Source organism: Ambystoma mexicanum, chromosome 2q (assembly GCF_040938575.1).
Source record: "Ambystoma mexicanum isolate Mex_15411 chromosome 2q, UKY_AmexF1_1, whole genome shotgun sequence".
In the NCBI taxonomy this organism is placed as follows: domain Eukaryota; kingdom Metazoa; phylum Chordata; class Amphibia; order Caudata; family Ambystomatidae; genus Ambystoma; species Ambystoma mexicanum.
In genome coordinates, this window is record NC_090924.1 from 408,829,620 (window position 1) to 408,856,686 (window position 27,067).

General features: G+C 47.4%; 1 protein-coding gene across 2 annotated transcripts in view; it reads left to right on the forward strand.

Moving 5' to 3' along the window:
- LOC138569454 (metalloproteinase inhibitor 1-like) overlaps positions 1-27,067 on the forward strand; it is a 380,069-nt gene that overhangs the window by 69,135 nt on the left and 283,867 nt on the right. For both annotated transcript variants that reach the window (XM_069647435.1, XM_069647434.1), the window contains exon 3: positions 9,722-9,819. In XM_069647435.1, the coding sequence (XP_069503536.1) occupies positions 9,722-9,819 (98 nt within the window). The remainder of the gene's footprint in view (positions 1-9,721; positions 9,820-27,067) is intronic.

Genomic DNA, 27,067 nt, shown 5'->3' on the forward strand with positions numbered 1-27,067 from the left:
GGGTCATGATCCCGGAAGAAACATTGGAGTCTTAGTTTTCTAGAAAACTTTTTTAGCTCTATTTCCACTGTGAACAAATCTGTCTCGTTTGTTGGAACAAATGATAACCCCTTGCATAGAACCCATAGTTGAATCAGTGTTAGGTCTATAACAGACAGATCAAATGTTGGTATTTCAATGTCAGGTACACTCTCCTGTGGATCCCTTGTCACTCTTACTATCTGTTGTAGGCCCTTTCAGCAGGATTTCTGTCACCTTCTGGCCCATTTCGTAGGGCAACTTTGACTATTTGGTGTACATTGCAATCTCTCTCTGTTTTTTTATTTCCAGAAAATGTTCTCACATATACGGGTAAACCTTTTCAGTTTCACAATCCTATATGTCACGGCTACGTTTTTTGTTTTCCTTGCCAGTGTATTAGCTTTGAAATCTTCAAATTTCTTTGTCACCTCTCCTAGTTTCTTGTTAGCATTAGTAATGGCTGCATTATTGCAGAACATCTGCTCTTTTCCTTCCAGGTCCCTTTGAATTGCTGCCCCTATTCTTTGTGCTGTTGATATCATCAAAACCATTAAGCCCCGGCGCACTTGGTGGCTATATAACTGACGTTAGTTTTGTATGCTTCATCATCGAGAAACAAACTTGGTTCATTGTGTACCACCAAGCCAGCTGGGATAATGCTCAACTTTAGGTATTCCCAAAGGAAATGCCCATGTAATTCCGTTTGGAACACTTTCTTTTTCAGTTTGTGCAATTCTTGAGTATTCAGCTGCTGACTGGTAAAATAGGGATGTACCTCTTATGATGTCAGAAATGTGTGCCTGTCTGTAACTAAGGGTGGCATTCTCTGCAATCCCGGGGGGAGAGCGCCAAGCAAGCCCAGAGAGAACAGAAGGCCAAAAATAGTGTTTGCAGACCCCCCACACTCTCCACGTGTCCTAACTGTAAACAAACAACTGAACAAATTCTGCCTCTAGACCCCTTATGTGAAGGGAGAATACCAGCATGTGGCAATAGAACAGCAAGAACTGTAGATAAAGTATATATACTTGAGAGCACCCCTGTCACTCTAAGTGTGACACATGGCTAAACTTCACAATTCTATCTAAGTGTGACGCATGGTTAATCTTCACATTTCACTCTAAATGTGATGAATAGTGATTCTGCTCCCCTGGAATGGTTTTAAGGGGCTCAGAGACTGTAAATACCTCTTTCTGTACCTTGTAAAGACATATCCTTTGAAAATGAACATTGCTGGAAAGTCTGTTGACTATCCACCCCTTTCTTAAGACCCAGAGTTCCCCTTTTATAGAAAAGTCTCTCTATTATCCTTCTTGCTTCTCCACCGTGGGCTATTAGTGTTTTTATAAGTGTGTGTTTATTTTTACATTGATTATAGTCTGTAGTTTGGATCCTTCTTTACTAGGTCACACACCTCATGAAGAGCATAATCGGCCCTCAGCCCACATTACCACAAGAGACGAAGGAGGCAAACCTGTTGGGCAGTGCCTGTTTCACCCTTATGATTGGGACATGGCTGGTTTAGATCTAGTGTGGTGCTGAGTAAGAGTTTAGAAGCCACTTCTCGTCCCAGTATTCCTACAGAACAGTAGTTATTTCATCACACTGGGAGGTAGAGAAACACAAGATTAGAGAATGGGGATATGCTGTAAGAGGTAGCAGATAGCGAGTGGGATATTCTGCGAGGTGTACCACCCTTTCCCCCCCATTGACTTAAGAGACAACGTTATAGGTTTAGCCCATGTGGGCTGCAGTTTTGCAAAAATATGAGTGGGCGAAGCACGTAACGTGTTCAAGGGCGGATGATCCGAATTGAGAATGTGGTGAAGCACTGTGTTCAGTGTAAGATGAATGGCAAACGGAAATACTTTATTACACCCCCTTTTCACCCATCTGAGGTAACAGACACAATCTGAACCAAGCCTATGATCAGTATTAGGGGACTATTCAAGGTTTTGGGAACCACTCCAGTGTATGTCATGGGAAATGTATTTATTTATTTATTGTGCATTACAGTACAAATCTGTACTTTTCAGGCAAAAACATACATAAAAACAATTTTCCAAAAGAAAAACAAATTTACAAATCCCTAATAAACTTTAAAAGGACATTTGACAGTTTAATTTCATTACCTTACATTTCCCGGAAAGATTCCTACAATATCACCTAGTTTAAAATATTAAAAATATTTAAAGCCCATAAAACTTACTCATTAATTCACATAAATTCACATACATTACAAAATACCACTAAAATTACAAGGAACTTGCTTTTAAATGGGAAAGCATGAGTAGAGTTAGCACTATAAAATCATCAAGTTTTGCCCAAATGTGTTTGTCATGGAAGAATTCCAACCGTTGTCTCTGATAATGGAGACCCATGTCGTTAAGGGGAGATGCAGGAATTCCTGGGAGAAATGGGAATCACCAACACGCCAATGGCATGGCAAGAGTGGACTGACTCATCAAAGGAGCCATGCAGATGTCCGTAATCAACATACTCAATTGAAAGGAAGCTGCTAATGAAACAGTGCCCGCTTATCGGCTGGTGCCCCCTGCCATCAGTGAGAAGCACTGTTTTCTTCAAAGGAGAGGAAGTATACCCAACACGAGAAGGGCACCCCGTTGTAGGGGCAAACAAGGGCATGTGTCATGCATTCCGCATGGCGGCGTTTGTGGGACGTCTGGAAGCGCCATTAGCGGTTCCGTTACGTTAGCGGCCGTTCGGATTCAACGTTCTAGTTGTTATCCAAGATGGCCGCCGCGTCTATTAATGCAGGTTCGATCCTTTCTTCCCCGCGTTGCACCTTCTATGCTCCGTGAAGGTAACGCTTCTGTGTTCGTTCTTAATCCGTTATCACTTTCCTTCTGCTATTGCTTCTCCCCCGTGTCTCTTGCTCCAGACACCGCTAGCGTCCCTTCCATTCAGCCCTGTATCCTGCTTCGGATTTCTTGTGTTTCTCCTTCTGTGTTTCCCAGCTACTTACCCGTCTCTTCTTGCTGTTCTGTCTGGGATATCTCCTCTCTGGGCAGACTTACCTCTCAGTCCTCATTGGAATCTCTTGTGGATCTGCTCCGTTATCAGCCCTAGAATATCCTGCATGCCAAGCATCCATTCATCCGGACTCTACTCACTGCATACGCCTCCAACCGGCCTGCACACCGTGGAACCAACTAGCAGGGTTTTTTCTGCCATTCGGCTTTTTCCCTGCTCCGGAACCGGCTCCCGGGAGGCCCCCCTGTCTGGTTATAACATATACCGACAGCGTGGCATCCCAGGGAGCTCGTCCCTTTTTGCACGATAAAAAGACCAGGAAGAAAATAAACACAGAGAGGCAAGAGAGACTGAAAAAGTACCCAGACGATCCATCAACTCTCTCAGGTGAGGAGAAGGGGAAGGGAGTTAGAGCAGATCGTGACAGAGTGCAACGCCAAAGAAAGACAATGGCTTCGTTAGAACAGTACCAGGAATTGGTAGCTGCTATTCAAGGTCTTACTGTAGAAGTTCAATCCCTTCACGCTGAAAACCAAACATTGAAGCAACAGGTTACTGCTCGAGATGAATCCAGAGGAGATTTACCCCCGCTTCCTTTCCCATTTGGGAAATATGATGGAAACCCCAAGACTCTAACAAAGTTTCTAGACGCCTGTCAACTGTACTTTACCTTTCGTCCTCGGGCTTATGAGACAGCTAAAGCCAAGGTGGGGTTCCTTGTCTCTAATTTAGATGGGAATGCCCTTGCTTGGGCAACACCGCTAATCCTTCAGCCGGACCCCTCTACTCATGAGTACGACCAGTTTATCCAACGATTTAAAACACGTTTTGAAAGACCCGAAGTTTTATACACCACTTATGAGGCCTTTGTAGACATCAGACAAGGATCCCATGATGTCCAGACTTATGTTTCGACATTCATACGTCTAGCAACTGAGGCAGGGTGGCCGGACTATGCACAACAAACATTGTTTCGCCGAGGCCTACATGAAGACATCAAAGATGAGTTGGCCCGCGTAGCCAGACCACAGTCTTTTGAGGAACTTGTCTCTCTGGCCTTACAGATTGAATTCAGATTAGGGGAGAGGAAACAAGAACGAAGGAGACCAAGACTCCCTCTCCCGCCATTGTCTTCACCTTCGGCTGGTAATCATTCTGCGTCCCAGTTAGGGGAAGAACCTATGCAAATTGGCACAGCCAGAGGTCCCCTAACAGCTGAAGAAAGGAAGCGAAGAAGAGATCTGGGATTGTGTATGTATTGTGGCTCCAATAAAAATCTATTGCGCAACTGTCCAGATGTTCCTTCTCGCCGTCAGGGAAATGGTCTTCCCCGAACCTGAACAGGGTCAGGTCGGGGGAAGTTTGTAAGGATCCCTGTAACAGCTCTTTGCCTCTCTCCTCTCAAGAAGATCAGCGGCTGATGGTCTTTCGGATTAAGTTGTCCTGTGGTTCTTCAACAGTCTGGGATGTTATTGCTATGTTAGACTGTGGGGCAGCGGGAAATTTCATTGATGCTTCATGGGCGAGGAGGATGAAGATACCCATTCACTCTAAGGACAGGTCCATCCCGGTTGAAGGGGTGGATGGCACACCTTTGTCTTCCGGACCCATAACGCAAGAGACTCTTCCAATACAAGTGCAATTGTTCCAACATAAGGAAGAGATTGTGTTTGACCTTATAAAGGCAGCCCATTTTCCGGTGATTCTGGGGATTCCATGGCTGCGTCGCCACAACCCTCTCGTAGACTGGTCAGCAAATACCATACAATTCCAGTCCTCCTATTGTCAAGAGTACTGCCTTCATCAGACTTCTTTAACCAGGCTATCCAACAGCAGGTGTTCGTTACTGGCAGCCTCTTTACATCGGGTACCAGAGCATTACCAAGACTTTCTCGAGGTTTTTTTGGATAAGCAGCCACACTCCCTTCCTCCCCACAGGAACGAAGATTGTGCCATTGACACCCTTCCCAATGCTTCCATTCCATTTGGAAGGATGTACCCTCTGTCGCTTCCCGAGCGCAAGGCCCTTAAGGAATACCTCGATAGTAACCTGCAAAACGGTCTCATTCAGGAATCTAAGTCACCCGCGGGGGCTTCATTGTTTTTCATACCCAAGAAAGACTCCTGTGAACTCCGTCCCTGCATTGATTACCGGGGTCTAAATCAACTCACCATAAAGGACCGTTATCCGATGCCTCTGATCAAAGAGATATTGGAGGCAGTTCACGGTGCTTCAATTTTCAGTAAACTGGATTTAAGAGGGGCGTACCATCTGCTCCGCATTAGGCAAGGGGATGAGTGGAAGACAGCCTTTAGGACACCCCTGGGTCATTTTGAGTATCGGGTCATGCCCTTCGGTCTTGTGAATGCTCCAGCGGTGTTCCAACGCTTTATGGACAAACTTCTAGCAGACCTCCTGTTTTCTTCTGTAGTGGTTTATCTAGATGACATTTTGATTTATTCTTCTTCTCCTACCGAACACCGTAAACATGTTCGCGAGGTCTTGGACCGCCTAATGAAGAATCAACTCTATGTTAAACCAGAAAAATGCATTTTCGATTCCCCTTCTGTATCTTATCTGGGTTTCATTCTCTCACAAGAAGGTATCCGTATGGATCCAAGGAAGATACAAGCTATAATTCAGTGGCCTGTACCCAGGAACGTCAAGGAGACCCAACGTTTTCTAGGACTCGCGAATTTCTACAGACAATTTATTTCTGGTTTCTCCAACCTGGTCCTTCCTATCACCTCTTTGCTCAAGAAAGGGAAACAATTCAACTGGACACCAGAAGCAGACATCGCCTTTCAAACTTTTAAGAAGGCATTTACTTCCGCACCCATTCTAATCCAGCCTGATCAAGCATTGCCCTTCATCGTACAAACAGATGCCTCAGGAGGTGCCATTGGGGCAGCTCTTCTCCAAAAGAGCTTAGATGGTCTGGAACATCCAGTGGCCTATTACTCTAAGACTCTCTCTACCAGCGAAAGAAATTACTCCGTGATTGAAAGAGAACTATTAGCCATCAAGCATGCCTGTGAGGAATGGCGACACCTCCTTCAAGGGGCCCGACATCGGTTTACCGTCCGTACAGACCATAGCAATCTTCGAGTTCTTCAGCAGATGGAGTGTCGTAACGCCCGTCATGCTAGATGGGCTTATTATTTTTCACAGTTCGACTTTGAGGTCACCTATCTTCCTGGTAAAGAAAACATTCTGGCCGACGCTTTATCCGGTGGCTATCAAGAAGATGCTGAAAAGAACCTAGTCCATGACTTAATATTAGCAGGCAAGAACTTCAAGACCATAGCTAATGCTTTCCTAAGGGATGTACAACACAGACAACAAGGGAAACTCATGAAGGAATCTGTGGATCCTCGGTTAGAAGACAGAGAAGGCTATCTATTCAAGGGGCGAGCCTTGTATCTACCCGATATTAAATATCAAAGAATGGCCCTCTCCTGGTGTCATGATGCACCGTTAGCCGGCCACAAGGGCATTCGCGCTACCAAGGATCTAATCTCGAGACTGTTCTGGTGGCCGTCTTGGAGCCAAGATGTCCAGTCATATGTCGAATCCTGTCCCGTCTGCGCTTCTAACAAATACTCCACTTCTAAACCTCTTGGTTTACTTCAGCAGGAACCAGCGCCCAAGCAACCCTGGACTCATGTATCTACGGATTTTATTGTTGATCTACCCCGATCAGAAGGCAATACTGCCATTATGGTAACTATAGATTCCTTAAGTAAGTTGGCTCACTTTATTCCACTAAGAGCAGTACCAACTGCCCCTGAAATGGCCAGAGTGTTCCTCAAGGAAATTGTACGGTTACATGGCCTTCCCGACACTATCATTTCAGATCGTGGACCACAGTTCACCTCTTTGTTTTGGGGATCCCTTTGCAAGCAACTGGGTGTTCAGCGGCCTCTTTCATCTGGGTTTCATCCCCAAAGCAATGGGCAGACCGAGAGACTAAATCATACCTTAGAACAATACCTCCGTTGTTTTTGCAGCAAGAAGCAAGAAGACTGGTGTACCTTCCTCCCCATGGCCGAATTCGCCTATAATAACACCAGACATTCCGCCATCCAAATGTCTCCTTTTTTTTGCACTTATGGCTACCATCCTACCCATCTTCCTTTTGCCCAGATGAGACCGTCTAAACTGCCTGCCATCGAACACCTCTTGCAGGAGCTCAAGAATTCTCATAGAACAGCCAGGGAGACTCTGGATGCCAGTCGCCTATCGTACAAGACTTGGGCCGACAAGAAGAGGAAGGCTCCTCCCGCCTGGTCCGAGGGCAGCAAGGTTTGGTTGGCTACTAGGTACCTACCACGATGGATACATACAGGGAAGTTTGCGCCGAGATATATCGGTCCTTTCCAGATCATTAAGAAGATCAATCCGGTAGCCTTTAAGCTCAAACTACCCACCTATTTGAAGCATGTTCATCCTGTGTTCCATGCCTCACTTCTGAAGCCTTATCTACCTGATCCTTATAAGAGAAGATCTAGCAGAACAACCAGAACTGTTCCGGTAGAGCCTGCAGAATATGAAGTCTCTCATCTAGTGGATTCACGCTACCATCATGGTGTACTACAGTACCTGGTTCATTGGAAGGGGTATCCAGTGGCAGAACGATCTTGGGAGCCTGTGCGACACATACACGCATCTTTATTAATCAGGAGATTTCATATGTTACATCCCGGCAAACCGGGAGGCCCCCCGGTGTGGAGGAGGCATACTGTCATGCATTCCGCATGGCGGCGTTTGTGGGACGTCTGGAAGCGCCATTAGCGGTTCCGTTACGTTAGCGGCCGTTCGGATTCAACGTTCTAGTTGTTATCCAAGATGGCCGCCGCGTCTATTAATGCAGGTTCGATCCTTTCTTCCCCGCGTTGCACCTTCTATGCTCCGTGAAGGTAACGCTTCTGTGTTCGTTCTTAATCCGTTATCACTTTCCTTCTGCTATTGCTTCTCCCCCGTGTCTCTTGCTCCAGACACCGCTAGCGTCCCTTCCATTCAGCCCTGTATCCTGCTTCGGATTTCTTGTGTTTCTCCTTCTGTGTTTCCCAGCTACTTACCCGTCTCTTCTTGCTGTTCAGTCTGGGATATCTCCTCTCTGGGCAGACTTACCTCTCAGTCCTCATTGGAATCTCTTGTGGATCTGCTCCGTTATCAGCCCTAGAATATCCTGCATGCCAAGCATCCATTCATCCGGACTCTACTCACCGCATACGCCTCCAACCGGCCTGCACACCGTGGAACCAACTAGCAGGGTTTTTTCTGCCATTCGGCTTTTTCCCTGCTCCGGAACCGGCTCCCGGGAGGCCCCCCTGTCTGGTTATAACATATACCGACAGCGTGGCATCCCAGGGAGCTTGTCCCTTTTTGCACGATAAAAAGACCAGGAAGAAAATAAACACAGAGAGGCAAGAGAGACTGAAGAAGAAGTACCCAGACGATCCATCAACTCTCTCAGGTGAGGAGAAGGGGAAGGGAGTTAGAGCACATCGTGACAGCATGTAGAGGGAACATGGAGAGGGTGGTGCAGAAGATAAGAGACACGGGAAAGAGATGCAAAGTCTCCTTTGGCAAGCACTGTGGTGTCCAAGACATCTCATACAAGGAGCGAGGGGGAAATTCCCAAGGGAGCAAATGGACCTTTGGTTTAGAAGATGGCAAGAGGTGGAGTTGTGGAAATGGTGTAAATGTAAAAGACTCTGTCCCCGCCACAGCGAAGTGGGGAAAGGAAAGGTGAGCAAGGGAAATGAATTGTCAGAACTGTTCTGTGGAAGGTGGAAGACAAACAACTAAAGATTTGAGGTTCTTTAAACTACACCTGCTAATGATGTGCTGTGCCTTGATTACATAAAATTAAATTGTTCTTGTTAGAGTTAATTGACGTGTTCGAAACAATTATTATTTTATCAATTCACTTTGCCAAATTTCGTGTCTGAGAAAGGCGATACAATGTTCCTGCGACGCTCCATCGCCGCATCACAGATGCTGCTCCACGAGGAGCCTGGTCACGCTGGGGTCCACATTTGGCATTTAATGGAAATGTGTGATTAGGCCAAGCAAAATCTTCACTTTTCAGCTTTAATAGGCTGTCAATACCTGGTTGCCTTGTATATGCAATATTTGTATACAGGTATTTAATGTATGTATCTTTTTATTTTTATGTAATGAAGAATGTAAGACCCATAAAAGAAAAACATGTGACTCAATTATTTTCTTTATTATGAAGTGTCCTCTTTCTCCGGACAATAAATCTCATTCATTTTAACTTTCCTCGGTCTGAAGCCTCCATACAGAGTCTTGGCACCAGATTCCTTGCAATCATGATTATGACATGACATATCCAAATACTAGACGTGACAGAAACATACTCATAACCTGATTATAGAATTAGCTGCCAAGTGGCCCCATGTCATGAGTGACACGTAGAGCCAATCCTGGCTTTTAACTTTGCCTGCTGGGACTTGTAGGCCCATACATACAAAGGGAAAACAAAACTACAAATCCCGGCATGCAATGGCAAAAACAGGATTGCCAATTTTAAATACTGCATTTGAGCTGGCGCCTAAAGATGGTAGTTTCCAAACAGGGCAGGCCCATCTGTAGGTGTTCACACATTCAAATAAATGGAATGCTTATTCTCTATACAGTACCTTTGTTGCTGACTCTCTCTCTTTCATTCAACAGTTATTAAGGGCAAGTTTCTTCGCTTCGCCAAGGCATCCCAGACAGCCAATACAGGAAGATCGATGCCGATCTTTACCTTTGATGTTGAAGTCCAGGAGGTAATACTGTGCTTCTCTCATGATCTCAAGTTGTTTTAAACTGCCAGTTTTCATTTGGTATTTAAAAATAGTTGTGTTTTTAATTATTTCTAAAATGGTGGCAGGTAGCAGATTAGCACTGGGACTACCGCAGAGCAATTCTGAATATCAATAGGACAGTCGTAGAATGCCACTTTGCCTGTCAGGTAAAGTTCACTCAACCAAAAACAAAAAACAATCTAAGATACGCTCATTCAGATGCCCTTTGGGAATTGGGCTGCTCTTTTTTTTTGGCGCAAGTGAGGAGTTGCGACAAGTATTAGTGAAGATGACAACTATTCCCATGTACTTGACAACAGAGGCGAACACTCTTGCCGCTTTTCAGCCTGTGTCGACGAAGTCTGGAGAAGCGCAAATTAGCTTAATCCCCACCCCCATGCATCACAATGCACTCAGCTGCTAAGTGGCAATGCACTCAGCCACAAAGTGACAAACTGACAATAACATTGCGCCGTTTTATGTTATGCTTATAGCTGTTCCGAGTGTGTCTCCTTCTGTTTCCGTTTACAGAGCTACAAAAGGAAAATAACTCAGTTGTGGAAACAATGTTCCTCATGGACTGTGTGGTTTCCACCTGGATTCACTGTCCCTGACCAAAAACTATAAATCAATCGCTGAGGCAAAGGGCTTTGTATTGGGGAATGGGTTGCATTGTCTGTTGGCTGATAGTACAATAATGAATAATGAGGTCAGAAATAGCTCACAATGCCATGGCACAGTACACAGGCAACACATTCAGCATCATTTTTTTGCATTATTTCTTAATTACAGCACATCCTTTAATTCTCTTGTTGCTTGTAATCACACCCCACTCGCTGCCCCGGAAGCCCAAGCAGCCCACACTTGAATTGTCTAACCTTTCCATCTCTGATTATTCTTATGAAGGGAGGCACATACACACCTGCTTTCAACTGGTCACTGGTTTCGACTTTAATAATGAAGCTTTAACAGTGTTCAACATAGTGAACGATTGTGTGTCAGGCACTGTAAATGCAACCCCAACACCCCCAGGGCCAGGTGCTTTGAAGTTTCACTTTCATGTTATGGGCCCATGAAACAGATTTTTTACATTGCTACTATTTTTCTGACCCTGCCCCAAAGACATGGAAGTTGCTGCAGTTGCCAATCACTGGTAACTTTATACTCTCATCCCTCTCGCCACTACTCTATCCATTGACTTCAGCCCTCTTTTCCTTAACCACTCTCTCTCTTCGCTTCAATTTCTGCCCACAACTCAAATGGTAACTCCTCTGACCTTATTCTCATCTCCTCTCAACTTTCCTCCTATAATATCTCCACTTCTCCTTCTCCCTCCGATCATTCCATTGTCTGCGCTGCAATCTCCACTCCTACTTCCACACTTCTCTCTCTATCTACCATGCCCATTTTCAAACAAACATTTCCCTTCTCCACATTACCTATCTACCTCTATACCCTACACCACTCACTCTCCTTTAATGCAAAATGTACAGTTCACTAACTTTAATGTTGCTCCTAATGCTCCTTATCCTCTCACTTCCCTCTTACTACATTCCCTCTGAAACCCTGCCCTCCAAGGCCTTGGATTACACCTTCCATCCATACCCTTAAAACAACAATGAGGAAAATCTGCCTGCTACTACACTCTGCCCTCTGCAACGCACCCAGAACAGTACTGCAAGACTTGTCCTTAGCCTCAAGCCCATGGATCGTATCTCTCCAGCCCTGAAAACTCTTCATTGGCTCCCAGTGGCTGCAAAGATTAAGTCATTCTGGGGCTTGGGTCCTAAATACCACCAACTCTACCTTTGGAAATACATTCCTACTCGAGCTCTTTGCTCCTCCACCTCCAACTCCCTCAAGGTCAGTCGCTTCTCCAAGCAAGGAGTTGGTGGTAGATCTCTTTCTTCAGCTGGGGCCTCACACTGGAAAAACCTCCTAGCCTCTCTGATATTTGAGGAGAGCCATCTTCGGTTCTGGAAGCACCTCAAGTCCTTCCTCTTTGCTACTGCCATCTCTCTTCTTCTCCCCTGCTGATCTCTGCCTGTTCCTGCACTGGGCACCTGGCTGCCCTTCTGAATTTTGGGCCAGATCCCTGCCCACCCAGTGCATACCTGCACTGCCTCCTGGCAACCCTTGCACTTTGGTCTGTATCTGCAACCCTACAGTCCCCTTACCTGCACTTACTAGACACCCGTTGTCCGCACTTAACTGGCCAGCTGCTGGACACACTACCTGTTCTTGTTTGATCACGTGTTCAGCACTTTTCACTTCTCCCCTGCTCCTTGCTCTCTCCCCTCCACTATCCCCTGCACTTGAGCGCTCTCAATGTCACTGGGCCTAGTAAGATTGTTGTATTTCCTCCTTTGTACCCCTCCCTTGCCTTGTTGCATCCTGAAACACTTGTGTATGGGCGCAATATAAATAAAATATCATATAAATAAAATATCATATCACTTGGCAAAGAGCTACACTTCTGCTCTTGACTTCTATCTCTCTCCCATTCTGTATCAATCCTCTCAACCTAGGCACCTCCAAAAATCTCTCAACTCAATTCTCTCATCTCCTAAACCTTCATTTCCTCTACTCTTTCTGATAATGATCATCTCTCTGCTTTGCTTCAAAATTTTCCAACATTCAAGATACCATTGCAAATTTCCTTACATACCCCCATCAGCTCACTTTTCTCCACCACTTCTACCCTCCAGTTCTGTGACAATGTCGTCCTTTGCTCCCAATAATCTGGATTATATTCTTGCCCTTCTCCTCAAGGCTAACCCTTCATGTTCCCCCATCAACCTTCTATCTGCACACATAGTGAAACTCATAGCTCCCATTGTTGCTCCATATCGTACTTCCCTCTTCAACTCCTCTCTCGACAGTGACCTTTTCCATCATCCTACAAGTCAGCTACTGTCATCCCTAACTTTAAGAAACCTGGCCTAGATCCTAAATGCCCTGCCAACATCAGTCCTGTCTCTCTTATCTCACTATTCCAAAATCCTTGCATGTGCAGTTTTTAACTGTCTCACTGAGTTCCTGGACCCACAAAACCTCTGGAACCCTCTTCAATTCTAGCTCTGACCTCTGCACTCTACTGCATCAGCTCTCATCAATGTCAGCAACTACATCTCTTCCGCTCATCATGCTTACTATGCATCTTTTCATATTCTTGTCAACCTCTCTGCTGCTTACTATCAACAATTCTGACATTCTCCCAACACTATCTTTCTTAGGTATTGTGGACAAATTTGTACCATATCTCATCCCCGATGCATCCAGGTGTCCTGGAACAGCCTTACCTTTCCACTCAACCCCTTACTGTTCCCCAAGGGACAGTACTGGGTCGACTTCTCTTAACCCTATATACCTCTGCTCGTGGCACGGATATCTCCTCCTACGGGTTCTCCTAATTGTTTGCTAATGACACTCAGATCTTCTTCTTCTTTCCCTCCTTATCTGATGAGCTACAGTAAAAATATCCAACTCTCTCTCTGCCATCAAATATTGGATGTCATCTCACTCGCTCATGCTCAAATCCACTAAGACTGAAGTTCTCCAAATCCCATCCAATAATCTCTCCCGCTTCTATTCTTCTTTCCAGACCACCTTCCCTACTCTGCTTCTGCCCGCATCCTTGGTGTCATCTTCGGCCCACCTCACCTCATCTGCAAATCTACCTCTGTGGACAGACTTATTCTCCTCCACATCAGACAATTAAGGCATCTTCTCCCCTTCAACACTGCTAAGCAATTAATCGTCTCCTTAGAACTCTCTCGATCTGACTACTGTGCTAGTCTCCTCTATGGACTTCAGAAATATATATTTTTGTGTATTCACATTTTTATTGAAACATTTATATTACAATAATACAGACAAAACTTGTGAAATGGGATCTAGCTATTGTCCATGAATAAATCTCCAATCCATTGCACACCCTTCACAAACCAGTGTAGACACAAAGCGGTCTTCCAGTTGATCCACACTCTCTTATTCAGCTAGACTTATGTCCTAGGTGACATTGCGGATTCCTTCCCAGTAATTCCCTCAAACTTGTGCCAGGTCTTTCCCAAGAAATCCATTGCAGGAGAGGGGACATTACCCCTGACCTCCCAGTTGTCAAAAGTGCCTCAGAGACAAGCAGTGTATTCATACTTGATTTTGCCTGTGCCCAAACAACATGAGACTCCTCCAGAAATGGTATTGAATGGAGCACCGCAAAAACCAAATGGTACAATGCATAGTTAGGGACCCCTAAGCCTTCTTGTTCCCAAGGCAGTTGTAGTTTCCAAAGCTTCAGGCATGACTGTTTCTGCTCCCATAAAAAAACACTTCAATTGATTCTCTATATTCAATAAGCGTGTCCTCTTCACATGTAGAGGCAGCATACTCAGTACATAATTGATGTGTGGAGCCAAAGTCATCTTGATGGCGTTGAATATCCTTTTTTACCACTCACCAAGTTCTCAACTTTGCTGTCCACACACTCTTTAACCTTCCACGTTTCACCTCAACTTCTCCATCTTGCTGTCAACTGGGCTGGACATCAATGAGACAGAGGACAAAGTATAAACTCATTCTCATCATCTTCAAAACTATACACAGACTTACCCATCTCACTCCCTACTCTCCCCCTTAGTAGCTACTATCATCCTCACCTCTGCTCCTTGCCCCTTCCGCTCCCTCTCATTTCCACTCTCTCCCTCTCCTCACTCTCCTACTATGGAATGATATTCCTCTCCCTCTCTGCACTACTCTGACTCTACCACTATTTAAATCCAACCTCCTAGCTCCCCTCCTTTCTGAAGAACCATTTTCATAGCATTCTATGCCACCACATCCCTCTGTTCTCCTCTCCCCTACCTCTCTACAACCCCACAACACTTACCCACCACCCCATCATCCTAAACATAGCAATTCCTCCACTATCCCGATTCTATATAATGCTCTACTGTCCTCAACCCTTGTTCATGTTTCTACCTCCCCTGTATCTTCATGTCTTATACCCACATCCTCTCACCCATTATTAAGGACGCTGGTCCTGCGCTCTGTAATCAATGTTACAAATGTTGTAAGCATTGGTGTGCCAAAAATGCATTGCTTTCCCTGTATTTTCCATAAATAAATGAAAATAAATACACTAACTCCCCAATGTGTGTTTGGCAGTTACTCTCAGCTAGTGCCTGTGCTCATGGAAGGAGCTGAGTGGAAAGGCAGCCAACACGCATACATTCAGTAGAACATTAAAACATTCAATTATAGCTAACCACATGCCAAATTTCAGGTTTGTAGCATGTTGGGAAGTATGCTGAACATTTTGAACAGACACACAAAAACATATGCAAGCATTGCAGACTGCTTAAAAAAAATGCTTTCAATAAATAATTAGAAAAATATATGTTATACTTTTTAAACTGTCTACACCAGGGAATCTACCTACATGCCAAATTTCAGGTTTGTAGCATGTTGGGAAGTATGCTGAACATTTTGAGCAGACACACACACATATCCACACATGTTCCTTTTATATATAGAGAGAGATAACACGATGCATGTAGATCTGACTCAGAATGGGTGACTTGCCAACCAGCTCCTCCTTTCTTAAGTGCCATGTTAAACGCATAGAACCTGTGCTCTGCTGGAGCAGTACCCTGATCTGCAGGGCAAGCTCCCCAGTGGAACAGAGCAGGTTCAGGGATCAAAGGTGCCCTCATGACAGCTGCTTTTTACAGCCAAGTTTCTGCAGTGCAGGGGCTGAATTTAAGACATCTACCCCTGTTCCCAAAACCACATAACTATGAGAGTTACTATCCTGGTGGCAGTTGTAAACTTTAAATATGACCCATACCTGTTGTATTGGTCAATACAGGAGAGCTTGACCTCACCAGACACGAACATTGCATCATGTATTACATAAAAGGTACATCTCCCGTAAACACGACAGGCACATATACAGACAGAGACACATCCTGAAATCTTGGAGGCTGACAATACCCTCTGGTGCACCTGGTAATTGCACACACAACATACAAAATAACTGGGAGCAAGGGGTTTCATGTGCTCCATGGTAGAGGGTGCTGTACTAAAGAAATAAGGAAGAGACTACATTACCCATAATGCCGAGCCAACTGCCATCTTAGAGAGCAGCTTATAAAAGCCACGCCCCTTCAATCACCCTTGCTTGTCGTTCACGTTACTTCAAGATTAGAAGGTCTTACAGAGAAGCACTTTTTCTGGGCTGTTTACTGTCTGGGGTTTTGTCGTTGTTACCTTGTTTTTACGGGACGACTCATCACTCTTGGGATCTGTGGCTGGAAGGAAGTACTCTGGTGCTCAGTGCTGCAACAAGGGGGGTCACGCTGCTCTGTGCCTCATTCAGACGTGGAAGCCAAAAGTAAAGAAAAACAGAGAAGTGCTTGCAGCACTGTTGATGCCTGAGAGCTGCGAGAAATAACAAAAGTAATAAGCTGCGTGGAATAACAAAAGTAACAAGCGTGGGCATTGCTAATAGAAAACCATTTGCAAGAGCATTACTTACCTACACAATCAAACCCTGTTATAAATACATTACAGTCAAGTTCTGTGTCCAGGAACATTGAACATGACATCCAGACACTGCGCTGTGCGGTATTGAAGAGTCAAAAGTGGGTGGCTCTGACACAGCGACTGGCCGCTGAGGCTCCCTCCAAAAACAATATAACCCCATCAGAGAGACGCTGCAACCCCCTTGTGAAGAAATCAGAGGTACATACAGTGCAAGGGGGGAAAGGAATTGGATGATAGGGGACGAGTGAGGGTACATACCTACCATCTTTATCTCTCTCCCTTGTGCACAGGAAATGTGCGCCAATATAGGGGCATACAGTCTGAACCATGTCACCAAAGACATCCAGCATAGCGCCAAAACTCTTCCCCCCTTGGGGTCTGAGTGGGGAACGGTCACCCTTTAGGGTGGTCATCCAGACTCTTTCAGGAGAATGGGTGTTGACTTCAGGGAGGGTCCACCGCAGGCACACAAGACTCCAGATAAGGCGTTACCATACGTGAGTTCAAGGTATTGTGGCTAGTATCTCTCTTGATTCAAGCCACATCAATCCGATATCTTACATGTGTCAGCATTGTGAGCCCAACTCTGGTTTATGTGCATTCTGGTCAGACAGCATGGCCCTGCCAAGTGAAGGGCAGGCGACAAGTTGACTATGCCCCTCCTTTTGATCATTTGAGATACAGGAATCAAAGGGCACACCCATCCCAAAAGGACTAGCTTCACCCCAGGTTGCGGCAAACCAAAATGTCCTTTGATACTACTGACAAGGCAAAGGGGCAGAGCTATTATAGACAGGGGAGCTCTGAACAGCTGGAAGACGATTCCACCATGTTGTTTTCTCTATATATTTCTCTTCCATCCTATCCCCCTCGCCCTTCCTTTAACACCATGCACTTTGGGTATGATGTCAGAAGGCTGAGCGGGTGAGTGCAGGGTGAAAAGATCTTTCAATGTTGCCCTCCTGGGCTTGAAAATACTGCGTGTGCCTGAAATTGTTGTGTTCCTGCCCGCTGTCCCCTGATCTCCTGCTTCCCCTTCCCGTTGTTCTCCTACTCCCCACCCACCTCCCATCCTGCCCACACCCCCCTTGATTGGCTCATCCTCCCTTATCACTGACCTTCCCTGGGCAGCCCCGGCCCGGCAGCCCCACGGCTACGGGTGGCTCCCTGTTGGTGCCTGCATGTGTCTGCAGGGGACGCCAGTTGCCAGTCACCTCCCTTCTGACTGCCCTGCTTACCCCCCTTCCACTTACCGGCGGTTTATTCCCTGCTGTTTCAAATTGTATAAATTTGCCTGTATCAGTACAACATAAATTGCATTGTGAAACCTAGGCATTTTCCCCCTCTTTTGGACTCTCAAACCTAGGTGGCCTTCCACTGGTTGTTTTAAATTTGCCTGTATCAGTACCACATACATTGCATTGTGAAACCTAGGCCTTTTCTCCCTCTTTTGGACTCTCAAATTTAGGTCTTCTTTCCTGTCTCAGAATGTGCATTTTTTGAGTTCTCATCCCGAGTGCCATTGTCTTGTCCCATAGCTCTACTCACTTGCCTCTTGCTGTCTTGTCTGTCTACCCTAGGGTCCCCATTTCCCTCCCATCCCCCTCCTCTCCCACCTACTCTATGGTGCCCTCTGTCTATCTTTTCAAACTGCTTCTCTATTGACTATCCTGCTCTCCTCACTATGTCTGGTAGGAAGAAGTTTAAAAAGGACATCCTGGTCTCCAACCCAGGCCTCCCTATCGCTGACACCTACACCACTGCCTCCTCCAAGGAAACTCTCACCGACATCCTCTTTGTCGTTCCCTCCCCATACCTATGGACCCCTCAAATGGTCTCTGTGCTCTCTCCTTTCTCCTCTTCTCAAATTAATGGTGGCACCCATTGGGACGCCCTTGTGGCCTCCTGTTCTGACTTGAGTGTCGTGTAGACCGATGAGACCTCCGTCCCCAAGTGACGCACAGGGGAACAAAATAGAAACCCGCTGTGCGACCCTTGAGGCCACAGGTGAGAGATGTCTTCCCAGATCCACGGAGCCTCTGGAACACCGATGCTGCTGTCAAGAAGGAATGAGGTTAAGCACCAGGCAATCACAATACAGGCAGGTAAACAAAAGAATCTGAAGTGTCTTACCTATCTGGTGTAAGGGAGACCCAGGTAACCTAGTAGGGAGGTTCGAGGCTCAACAAGATACAGCGGTCCCTGGAGTGGTAGAACCGCAGGTAAGCGTGGATCCAGGTAGGCCACCTGTAAGATAGGGCTTGACTTGGGCGTAGAAGTACAGCAAGATACTCAGGGATGATCCAAAGACAAGTCGATGTGCAGTCCAAAAATCCGGCAACAGGTAAACAGTTCCAGGCAAAGGTACAAAGGGGTGTCCAAGAGAGTCCGAGATAGAGTTCCGTGGTCGAGGTAGCAAGGAGCAAGTAATAACGCCAAACAGGGTCCGAAGCCAGCTGAGAAGCAATGATCGTCCTGCCTCTCAGCTTTTTATACTGTGTGTCCCTGGGTCATGTGACGTCTCTGGGCCATGTGACGTCCACCAAGATCACGTGAGGAACGCCACACTGTATCACGTGACCGACGTGATGACGTAACGCCATCCCTTCTGCGATACATCCTCCAAGGCAGTTGCCAGTGCAGGAAAGGCTGTAAACGAGCCCGTACACCAAAGAAGGTACGGTGTCTTCGGTTCTGTGGGTTCACCGAATCCCTTGAGCCTCGAAGCTGGGGTGGAGATGTTTGGGGAATGTGAGCAGTGTTCTGATGTGGGGAGGCCTGATGTGCTGAGGATCGCCTAACATAGCCCCTCCCCAACAGCCCACGACCCCGTGGGCAGGATGGATGGTCTAAATGGAAACGGGCTACCAAGCGAGGGGCGTTCAGGTCAGAGGTGGAAACCCATGAACGTTCCTCCGGGCCGTAACCCTTCCAATCTACCAGATACTGGATCCCCCCCCTAAACCACCTGGAGCCCAAAATGGCCGACACCTCAAAAACATCAGGAGAGGACAAGGACACCGGCGCAACAGGGGTACGAAGACGGACAGAGTCGGGACATGGTTTGAGGAGGGAGACATGAAACACAGGATGGATGCGCCAAGAGCTGGGAAGCACTAGACGGAAAGCCACCGGATTAACAACCTTCGATATCACATAAGGACCGACAAAGCGAGGTAGCAACTTCCGACAACCCACTAGGCGAAGATGACGGGAAGACAACCAGACCCTGGAACCCACCACCAGAGGGGGAGCAGCCCGACGTTTGCCATCCACACGGGCCTTCATAGCAGCCTTTGCTTCAGTGAGATGAACCACGGTACTAGCGTGTAAGGCAGAAAGATCCCTAAGACATGTCGTGGCCGCAGGGTTCGCAGAATCAGAAGCATCAGGGACCGGCAAGACCTTGGGATGTTGGCCATAGAGGGCGTAAAAAGGAGAATAACCAGTGGCTGAATGAGCCGCATTATTATATGCGAACTCCGCAAGCCGTAAAGCGGCCAACCAAGAGGTCTGATGTTGCAATATAAGGCAGCGAAGATATTGTTCCATAGATTGATTCGTCCTTTCAGTCTGTCCATCGGTCTCAGGATGATAGGCCGAAGAATACCGGGTATCAATGCCCAATAGCTTCGTCAGGGATCTCCAAAACCGAGAGGTCAACTGTGACCCTCGATCAGATATGATGACCGAAGGAAGGCCGAATAGCATGAACACATGTTCAAAAAACAAATCCGCTAATACAGGAGCCGAAGGAATACCTTTGCAGGGAACAAAACGGGCCATTTTAGTGAACGTGTCCACCACCACCCAGATGGAGTCGAAGCCCTTCGATTTGGGGAGATCGGTAACAAAATCCATCGTCAACGTATGCCAGGGCCTGGGAGGTACCGGAAGCGGAAGCAACAACCCTATTGGTCGACCCCTTTGATGTTTAGCCTGAGCACATACTGCGCATGATCTAACATAGCATTCTACATCGCGCTTCATAGAAGGCCACCAACACCAACGCTTGAGAAGATCTAAAGTGCGCTCCTGTCCGGGGTGAGCGTTAAAGGGAGCGTCATGAGACCACTCAAGGGCCAGATTACGTGTGTCAGGTGTGGGAAGGAACAGGCGTTCATGTACGAACGGTAACCCATCAGAAAACACTGGGTCCCATTCTCGCAACTGGTCAGAATGATCGCTAGTCCAGGATCGAACCGAGTCTATCAGTGACAATGAGGGAGTACAGAGACAAATCACATGACTCTTTCCGAGAACAGTGTCGGGGAATGTAGGCAATTGAACCCCCCCCCGGGGAACGTGACAAGGCATCCGCCTTCCCATGTGCCGTACCAGGACGGTGCATAATACGGAAGTCAAAAGAGGAAAAGAAAAGATGCCATCGGACCTGTCTGCTATTAATGCATTTCAGAGAGGCCAAATCCTGTAGATTCCGATGATCAGAGTATACTGTGACAGGATATTTAGCCCCCAGAAGATGATGACGCCAAACACGGAAAGCGTCCATGACAGCCAAGAGTTCTTTTTCCGTAACGGTATAATGAGACTCAGTACTGGAAAACTTACGGGAGTGGTATGCCACTGGATGTAATTTGCCTGTATTAGGACATGTTTGTGACAATACCGCCCCGAGGGCAAAGGAAGAGGCATCTGCCTCGACTATGAACGGGAGGTCAGGATTGGGATGTTGGAGTACCGGTGCGGTAGTAAAGGCGGTTTTCAAAGTCTCAAAGGCCTCCTGCTGTTCTCTCTGCCACTGATATGGTACCCGAGGACTAGTCAGGGCCGTGAGTGGGGCTACAATCGTGGAAAAGGAAGAAATGAAACGCCTATAAAAGTTGGCGAATCCTAAAAAGGCCTGCAAGGACTTGAGTGTTTGAGGTACTGGCCAATCCAAGACTGCTTTGACCTTAGACTCGTTCATGGACAACGCCCCAGGGGTGATGTGGAAACCCAAAAACTCAACAGAGGTCTTATGGAACTGACATTTCTCAGGTTTGGCAAATAAGGAATGTTTGCTCAAACGGGTTAATACTTCTCGGACGTGTTTTACATGGTCATCCAGATCACGAGAGAAGATCAGGATGTCGTCCAAATACACAACCATGTACACATCCAGAATATCCCTGAAAATGTCATTCATGAATCGTTGGAACGTGGCCGGGGCGTTACATAAGCCAAAGGGCATGACAAGATATTCGTACAAGCCGTAACGAGTACAGAAAGCAGTTTTCCACTCGTCTCCCTCGCGAACGCGTACCAAATTGTATGCGCCGCGTAGATCAAGTTTGGTAAAGATGGAAGCATGTGTTAAATGATCTAAGAGTGGAGTGATTAACGGGATGGGATATCTATCCTTCTTGGTGATCGCGTTAAGACGCCGATAATCCACACAAGGACGTAAATCCCCCTCCTTCTTGGGTACAAAGAAGATAGGACTTGCCGCTGGTGAAGTGGAGGGGCGGATGTGTCCTAAACGCAGGGCGTTCTGTACATATTCTTTTAACACCAGTTCCTCCGAAGGAGACAAAGAGTAGATCCTGCCCGAAGGAACAGTGGAATCAGGAAGCAATTCGATTGGGCAGTCATAAGTTCTATGTGGAGGAAGTACCTCAGACGAGCCTCGATCGAAAACCGATTCGAAAGCCCGATATTCTGGCGGAATCCCAGACACCAACCCCCCAACAGTATGGGACTGTATGACTTCTGGATCGTCAACTGTCAGTGTGAGTTGTGCTAAGGCTCCCAAGACCCGAGAGGGTGTGTCAGGGGCTTGATGGATCGGGAGACAATAATTCTGACAAATATCGGACTCAAAGAGTACAGTGCCTGCTTGCCAATTGATCAATGGGTTATGTTCACGTAACCAGGGAATCCCTAGTATGATACCGAATTGAGGTGCGGTGATCAAATCAAAACATAAGGTTTCTGTGTGTGTGTCTTGTATGTTCAATAAGAGGGGTGCAGTTTGATGTCTAACAGGACCAGAAACCAATGCGGAGCCGTCTACGGCTTGGACATGTTCCGGTCGTGTTTTTACCACTAAGGGTAGATTGAGGGAATGGGCCAAATCAATATCTATGTAATTACCAGTGGCACCGGAATCAATAATGATATTGACTGCATGTAGAAGGCCAGTAGAGGGACATAGAGTAGCCTTTACGGAGATGGGTTGAACACGAGCAAAGGCAAGAGGGGTTCCCGGAGAAGAAGATGGGAAACTCGACCTGGTCTCCGGTTCTAAGGTCGAGCCATCCGAAAAACCTGACTCTTCTTGGGACGTCGAGGACACTCTTTCACGAAATGTCCAGTGGTGCCACAGTAAAAGCACGCATTATCTACCCTTCTGCGTTCCCTCTCAGATGTTGTAATAGGACTGCGTACCCCTCCTACTTGCATAGGTTCTTCAGTACCGGAAGCGGGAGTATTAACAAGAGTAGGAGAGGATGAGGCCCCCAATTCAGCTCTACGCTCCGATCGGCGTGCATCTACCTGCAGGACGAGATCAACCAATTCCTGATACTGAGTAGGCATAGAAGGGATCACTGCTAAAGCGTCTTTCATGGTGTTACTCAACCCCCTATAAAAGACCACCGCCCGCTTGTTTTCTGGCCATGATGTTTCCGCAACCAGCTGATTGAACCGGGTGATGTAATCTATCAGAGTTCTTTTGCCCTGAGTCAATTCCAACAACTCCAAATCCCTAGACTGTGCCTTGTGTCGAGTATCGAATACTCGGGACATTTCTAGGACCAACAAATCAAAGTCATAAAGAACTGGGCTATTGTTTTCTAACAGGGGATTAGCCCAAGCGGCAGCTGTTCCAGCTAAATGGGAAAGGGCGAAGGCGGCCTTAGCAGTGGACGTGGGAAAGGCCAAGGGCCTGCATAAGAAATGTAACTTGCACTGGTTAACAAAGGTTCTGAATTTCTTGGGATCACCCTGGTAACGTTCAGGAGCAGCCAGGGGGGAAGGAGTTGGGAGGATTATTGGAGTCGGGACTGTAGAAGCAGCCAAGGGAGGGGGTGTAGTGGAGGAGCTGCCATCTCCAAACTCAGGGTCTGCAGGAAGAGAATGCTGAACGCTCTGTATGGTATCCAACCTTTGATGGATCACTGTGTTTGCGGCGGCCATATCTGCCCTTAGTATTGTAATTGCCTGAACTAGAGCAGTTATGGGTTCGTCCGTGGATCCCTGCATCGTCTACACGACTATACGGCTTCTCAGTCTGTTCTGACTTGAGTGTCGTGTAGACCGATGAGACCTCCGTCCCCAAGTGACGCACAGGGGAACAAAATAGAAACCCGCTGTGCGACCCTTGAGGCCACAGGTGAGAGATGTCTTCCCAGATCCACGGAGCCTCTGGAACACCGATGCTGCTGTCAAGAAGGAATGAGGTTAAGCACCAGGCAATCACAATACAGGCAGGTAAACAAAAGAATCTGAAGTGTCTTACCTATCTGGTGTAAGGGAGACCCAGGTAACCTAGTAGGGAGGTTCGAGGCTCAACAAGATACAGCGGTCCCTGGAGTGGTAGAACCGCAGGTAAGCGTGGATCCAGGTAGGCCACCTGTAAGATAGGGCTTGACTTGGGCGTAGAAGTACAGCAAGATACTCAGGGATGATCCAAAGACAAGTCGATGTGCAGTCCAAAAATCCGGCAACAGGTAAACAGTTCCAGGCAAAGGTACAAAGGGGTGTCCAAGAGAGTCCGAGATAGAGTTCCGTGGTCGAGGTAGCAAGGAGCAAGTAATAACGCCAAACAGGGTCCGAAGCCAGCTGAGAAGCAATGATTGTCCTGCTTTTTATACTGTGTGTCCCTGGGTCATGTGACGTCTCTGGGCCATGTGACGTCCACCAAGATCACGTGAGGAACGCCACACTGTATCACGTGACCGACGTGATGACGTAACGCCGTCCCTTCTGCGATACATCCTCCAAGGCAGTTGCCAGTGCAGGAAATGCTGTAAACGAGCCCGTACACCAAAGAAGGTACGGTGTCTTCGGTTCTGTGGGTTCACCGAATCCCTTGAGCCTCGAAGCTGGGGTGGAGATGTTTGGGGAATGTGAGCAGTGTTCTGATGTGGGGAGGCCTGATGTGCTGAGGATCGCCTAACACCTCCTTCCATTCCTCTAAGGTCATCATTAATGTCTACTCTAATGGGACCATCTTGGTCCAAGGCCCTCAGGCCAACCTTCATCTCTTTGATAGACGCTTCCTGTGACCCATCAACTTTCTTTCTTCTCCTGCTGTCCCCTCCCACCTTTCCCTGACTTCCTCACCTCCCCCTTCTGCCTCCTCCTTGGCTACCTTGCCTCCTCCTTCCCTCCCTTCCCCCTCTCTGGATCCTGCTACACCTCCGAAGGGCATACCTGTGAGCTGTACCCATCCCCAGAAGTCCTGCAAGGATGGCAACCTTCTCCATATTGCCACTCTAAACTCTCACTCTGCTGTCAAACACACCTCTGATATCTGCCGCCTTCTGGAAGAACTTGAGCTTGATGTCCTCGGTCTCACCAAGGCATGGTTCATGGCTGGCTCTGTCACTAGCTTTGACACTCTCCTACCTGACGACTACACAATCCTCTCCGTGCCCTGGTCCAACCGCTCTGGTGGTGGTGTAGCCCTGATCTTCCCCCAGTGGATTCCTGCCACTGTCCCTCCTATGCAGGCCTACTCCTCATTTGAATGCCTCATCTGCAGGCTCTCTCTCTCCCCTAGCCACTCCCTTACTGTGGCTACTATCTATCGGCCACCTGATCAGATTTCTTCCTTCCTCTATGAGTGGGCGGACCTCTCCTCCTCACTCCTGGCCTCTACTACTCAACTCCTCCTTCTTGGTGACTTCAACATCCACCTAGATACCTCCTTTCTTCCCTCTGGGCTGTTTCGTGACCTCTGCGACTCTCTCTCACTCGCTATTCTCCCCTCTGGCCAGACTCACTCTGCAGGGCACACTCTCGATGTTCTGATCTCCTCAGACCTTCCCCTCTCTGTCCCTCTCTACACTCCTCTCTCCTGGAGTGATCACTTTCTCCTATCCTCCCACCTCACCCTCCCTACCCCTCATACCAAGCCACCTCCATCACTGCCACCCACCTTCTCGGTCATCCGACCCATGAAGCGCGTGTCAGTTAAGGCTTTCGCCGCCACCTTCTCACCCCTACTCCCCTTTTGGCTGACTCTCACCCTGACATAGCCAGCCTTCTCCACGCTCCACTCTTCTATATCTGATACCCTTGCCCCTGTCATGAGAATCTGCCTGAAGCCCAAAGCCAAGTGTAAATCTTGGTATGACTCAGACCTCGTCACCCTAAAACGCAAGTGCAGGGTGGCCGAGAGGAAATGGTGTGCTTCATGTTCATCCTCTGACAAACTGGCCTGCCGCCTGCTGCAAAGGCCATACTAGCTCTCCATCCTGACCAAGAAGAGAGCTCATATCCAAGCCCGCATCTCTGCGGCATCAGACAACTTGGCTGAACTCTTTAAAATCTGCAAGGAACTGCCAATCCTGCCACAGTCTCTACAGCTCCTGTCCCTTCCCAGGCCCTCTGCACGGCACTGGCTTCTCACTTCATTTCTAAAACTCAGGACATCCTGTCCTCACTCTCCTCATATCGCCTCCCTCCCTCTATTCCCTGCTTTTCTGCTGGCCCTTCTGCAGCCACCCCTACTCCCTCCTTCTCTGCCTTTCCCCTTTTCTCTGCACATGAGGTTTCTAGACAAGTCCGATCTATGAAAGTCTTGTTGAAACAGATTCACCCCTGTTCCTCCAAAACTATCAAGGTCCAGGTCAACTCCCTGGCTCCTGCCCTGGCTGATTTCTGCAATCACTCCTTCGTCACTGGAGTCTTCCCATCCCCCTTGAAGTATTCCCTTGTGCACCCTCTTCTTAAGAAACCCTCTGCCGACCCCTTCTGCCCGGCTCACTATCGCCCAATCTCAATCACTCCCTTTCTGGGCAAGCTCCTGGAGAAACTGCCCATCTCCCAGCTTAATTTCTGCACTGAATCTGTTGGTTGTCTTCATGACCATCAGTCTGGCTTCAGAGCTGTCAGAGCACGGAAACTGCTCTCCTGAACATCTGTGAAGACCTGCTCTCCAACCTTGACTCCAACACCCTGTGCGTTCTCATCTTGCTTAATCTCTCTTCTGCCTTTGACACTGTCAATCATGCCATCCTGCTCAACCGACTCCATGATAACCTTGGTATCACTGGTCAGGCTCTGGCGTGGCTGACTTCTTTCCTCTCCGACCAACCCTCCCAGGTCCAACTTGGGTCCTTCCACTCTGATATCTTTATCTCTACCTGTGGTGTCCCACAGTTGTCTAACCTCTCTCTCTGGCTTTTCAACCAATACCTGGAACTCCTTGCCCACCGCATCGCCACACTTTGACCCAACCTTCAGTGCTATTGGGATGATACCCAGCTCATTTTCAGGCTACCTTTGGCCTCCTCCTCTCCGTCCCTCATCTCTGACTGTCTGCCATCCATGAGTGGTGTGCCGCATACGACCTCTGCCTTAATGCCAGTAAGACTGAGATTCTACTCATCTGCACACCTGCTCCCTCCTTCTCTGCAGCTCTCTGGCCGGCCTCCCTTGGCCCTCTTCCTGCTCCCACCTGCAAGGCTAAAAACCTCAGAGTCATCTTCAATTCCACACTCTCCTTCTCTCC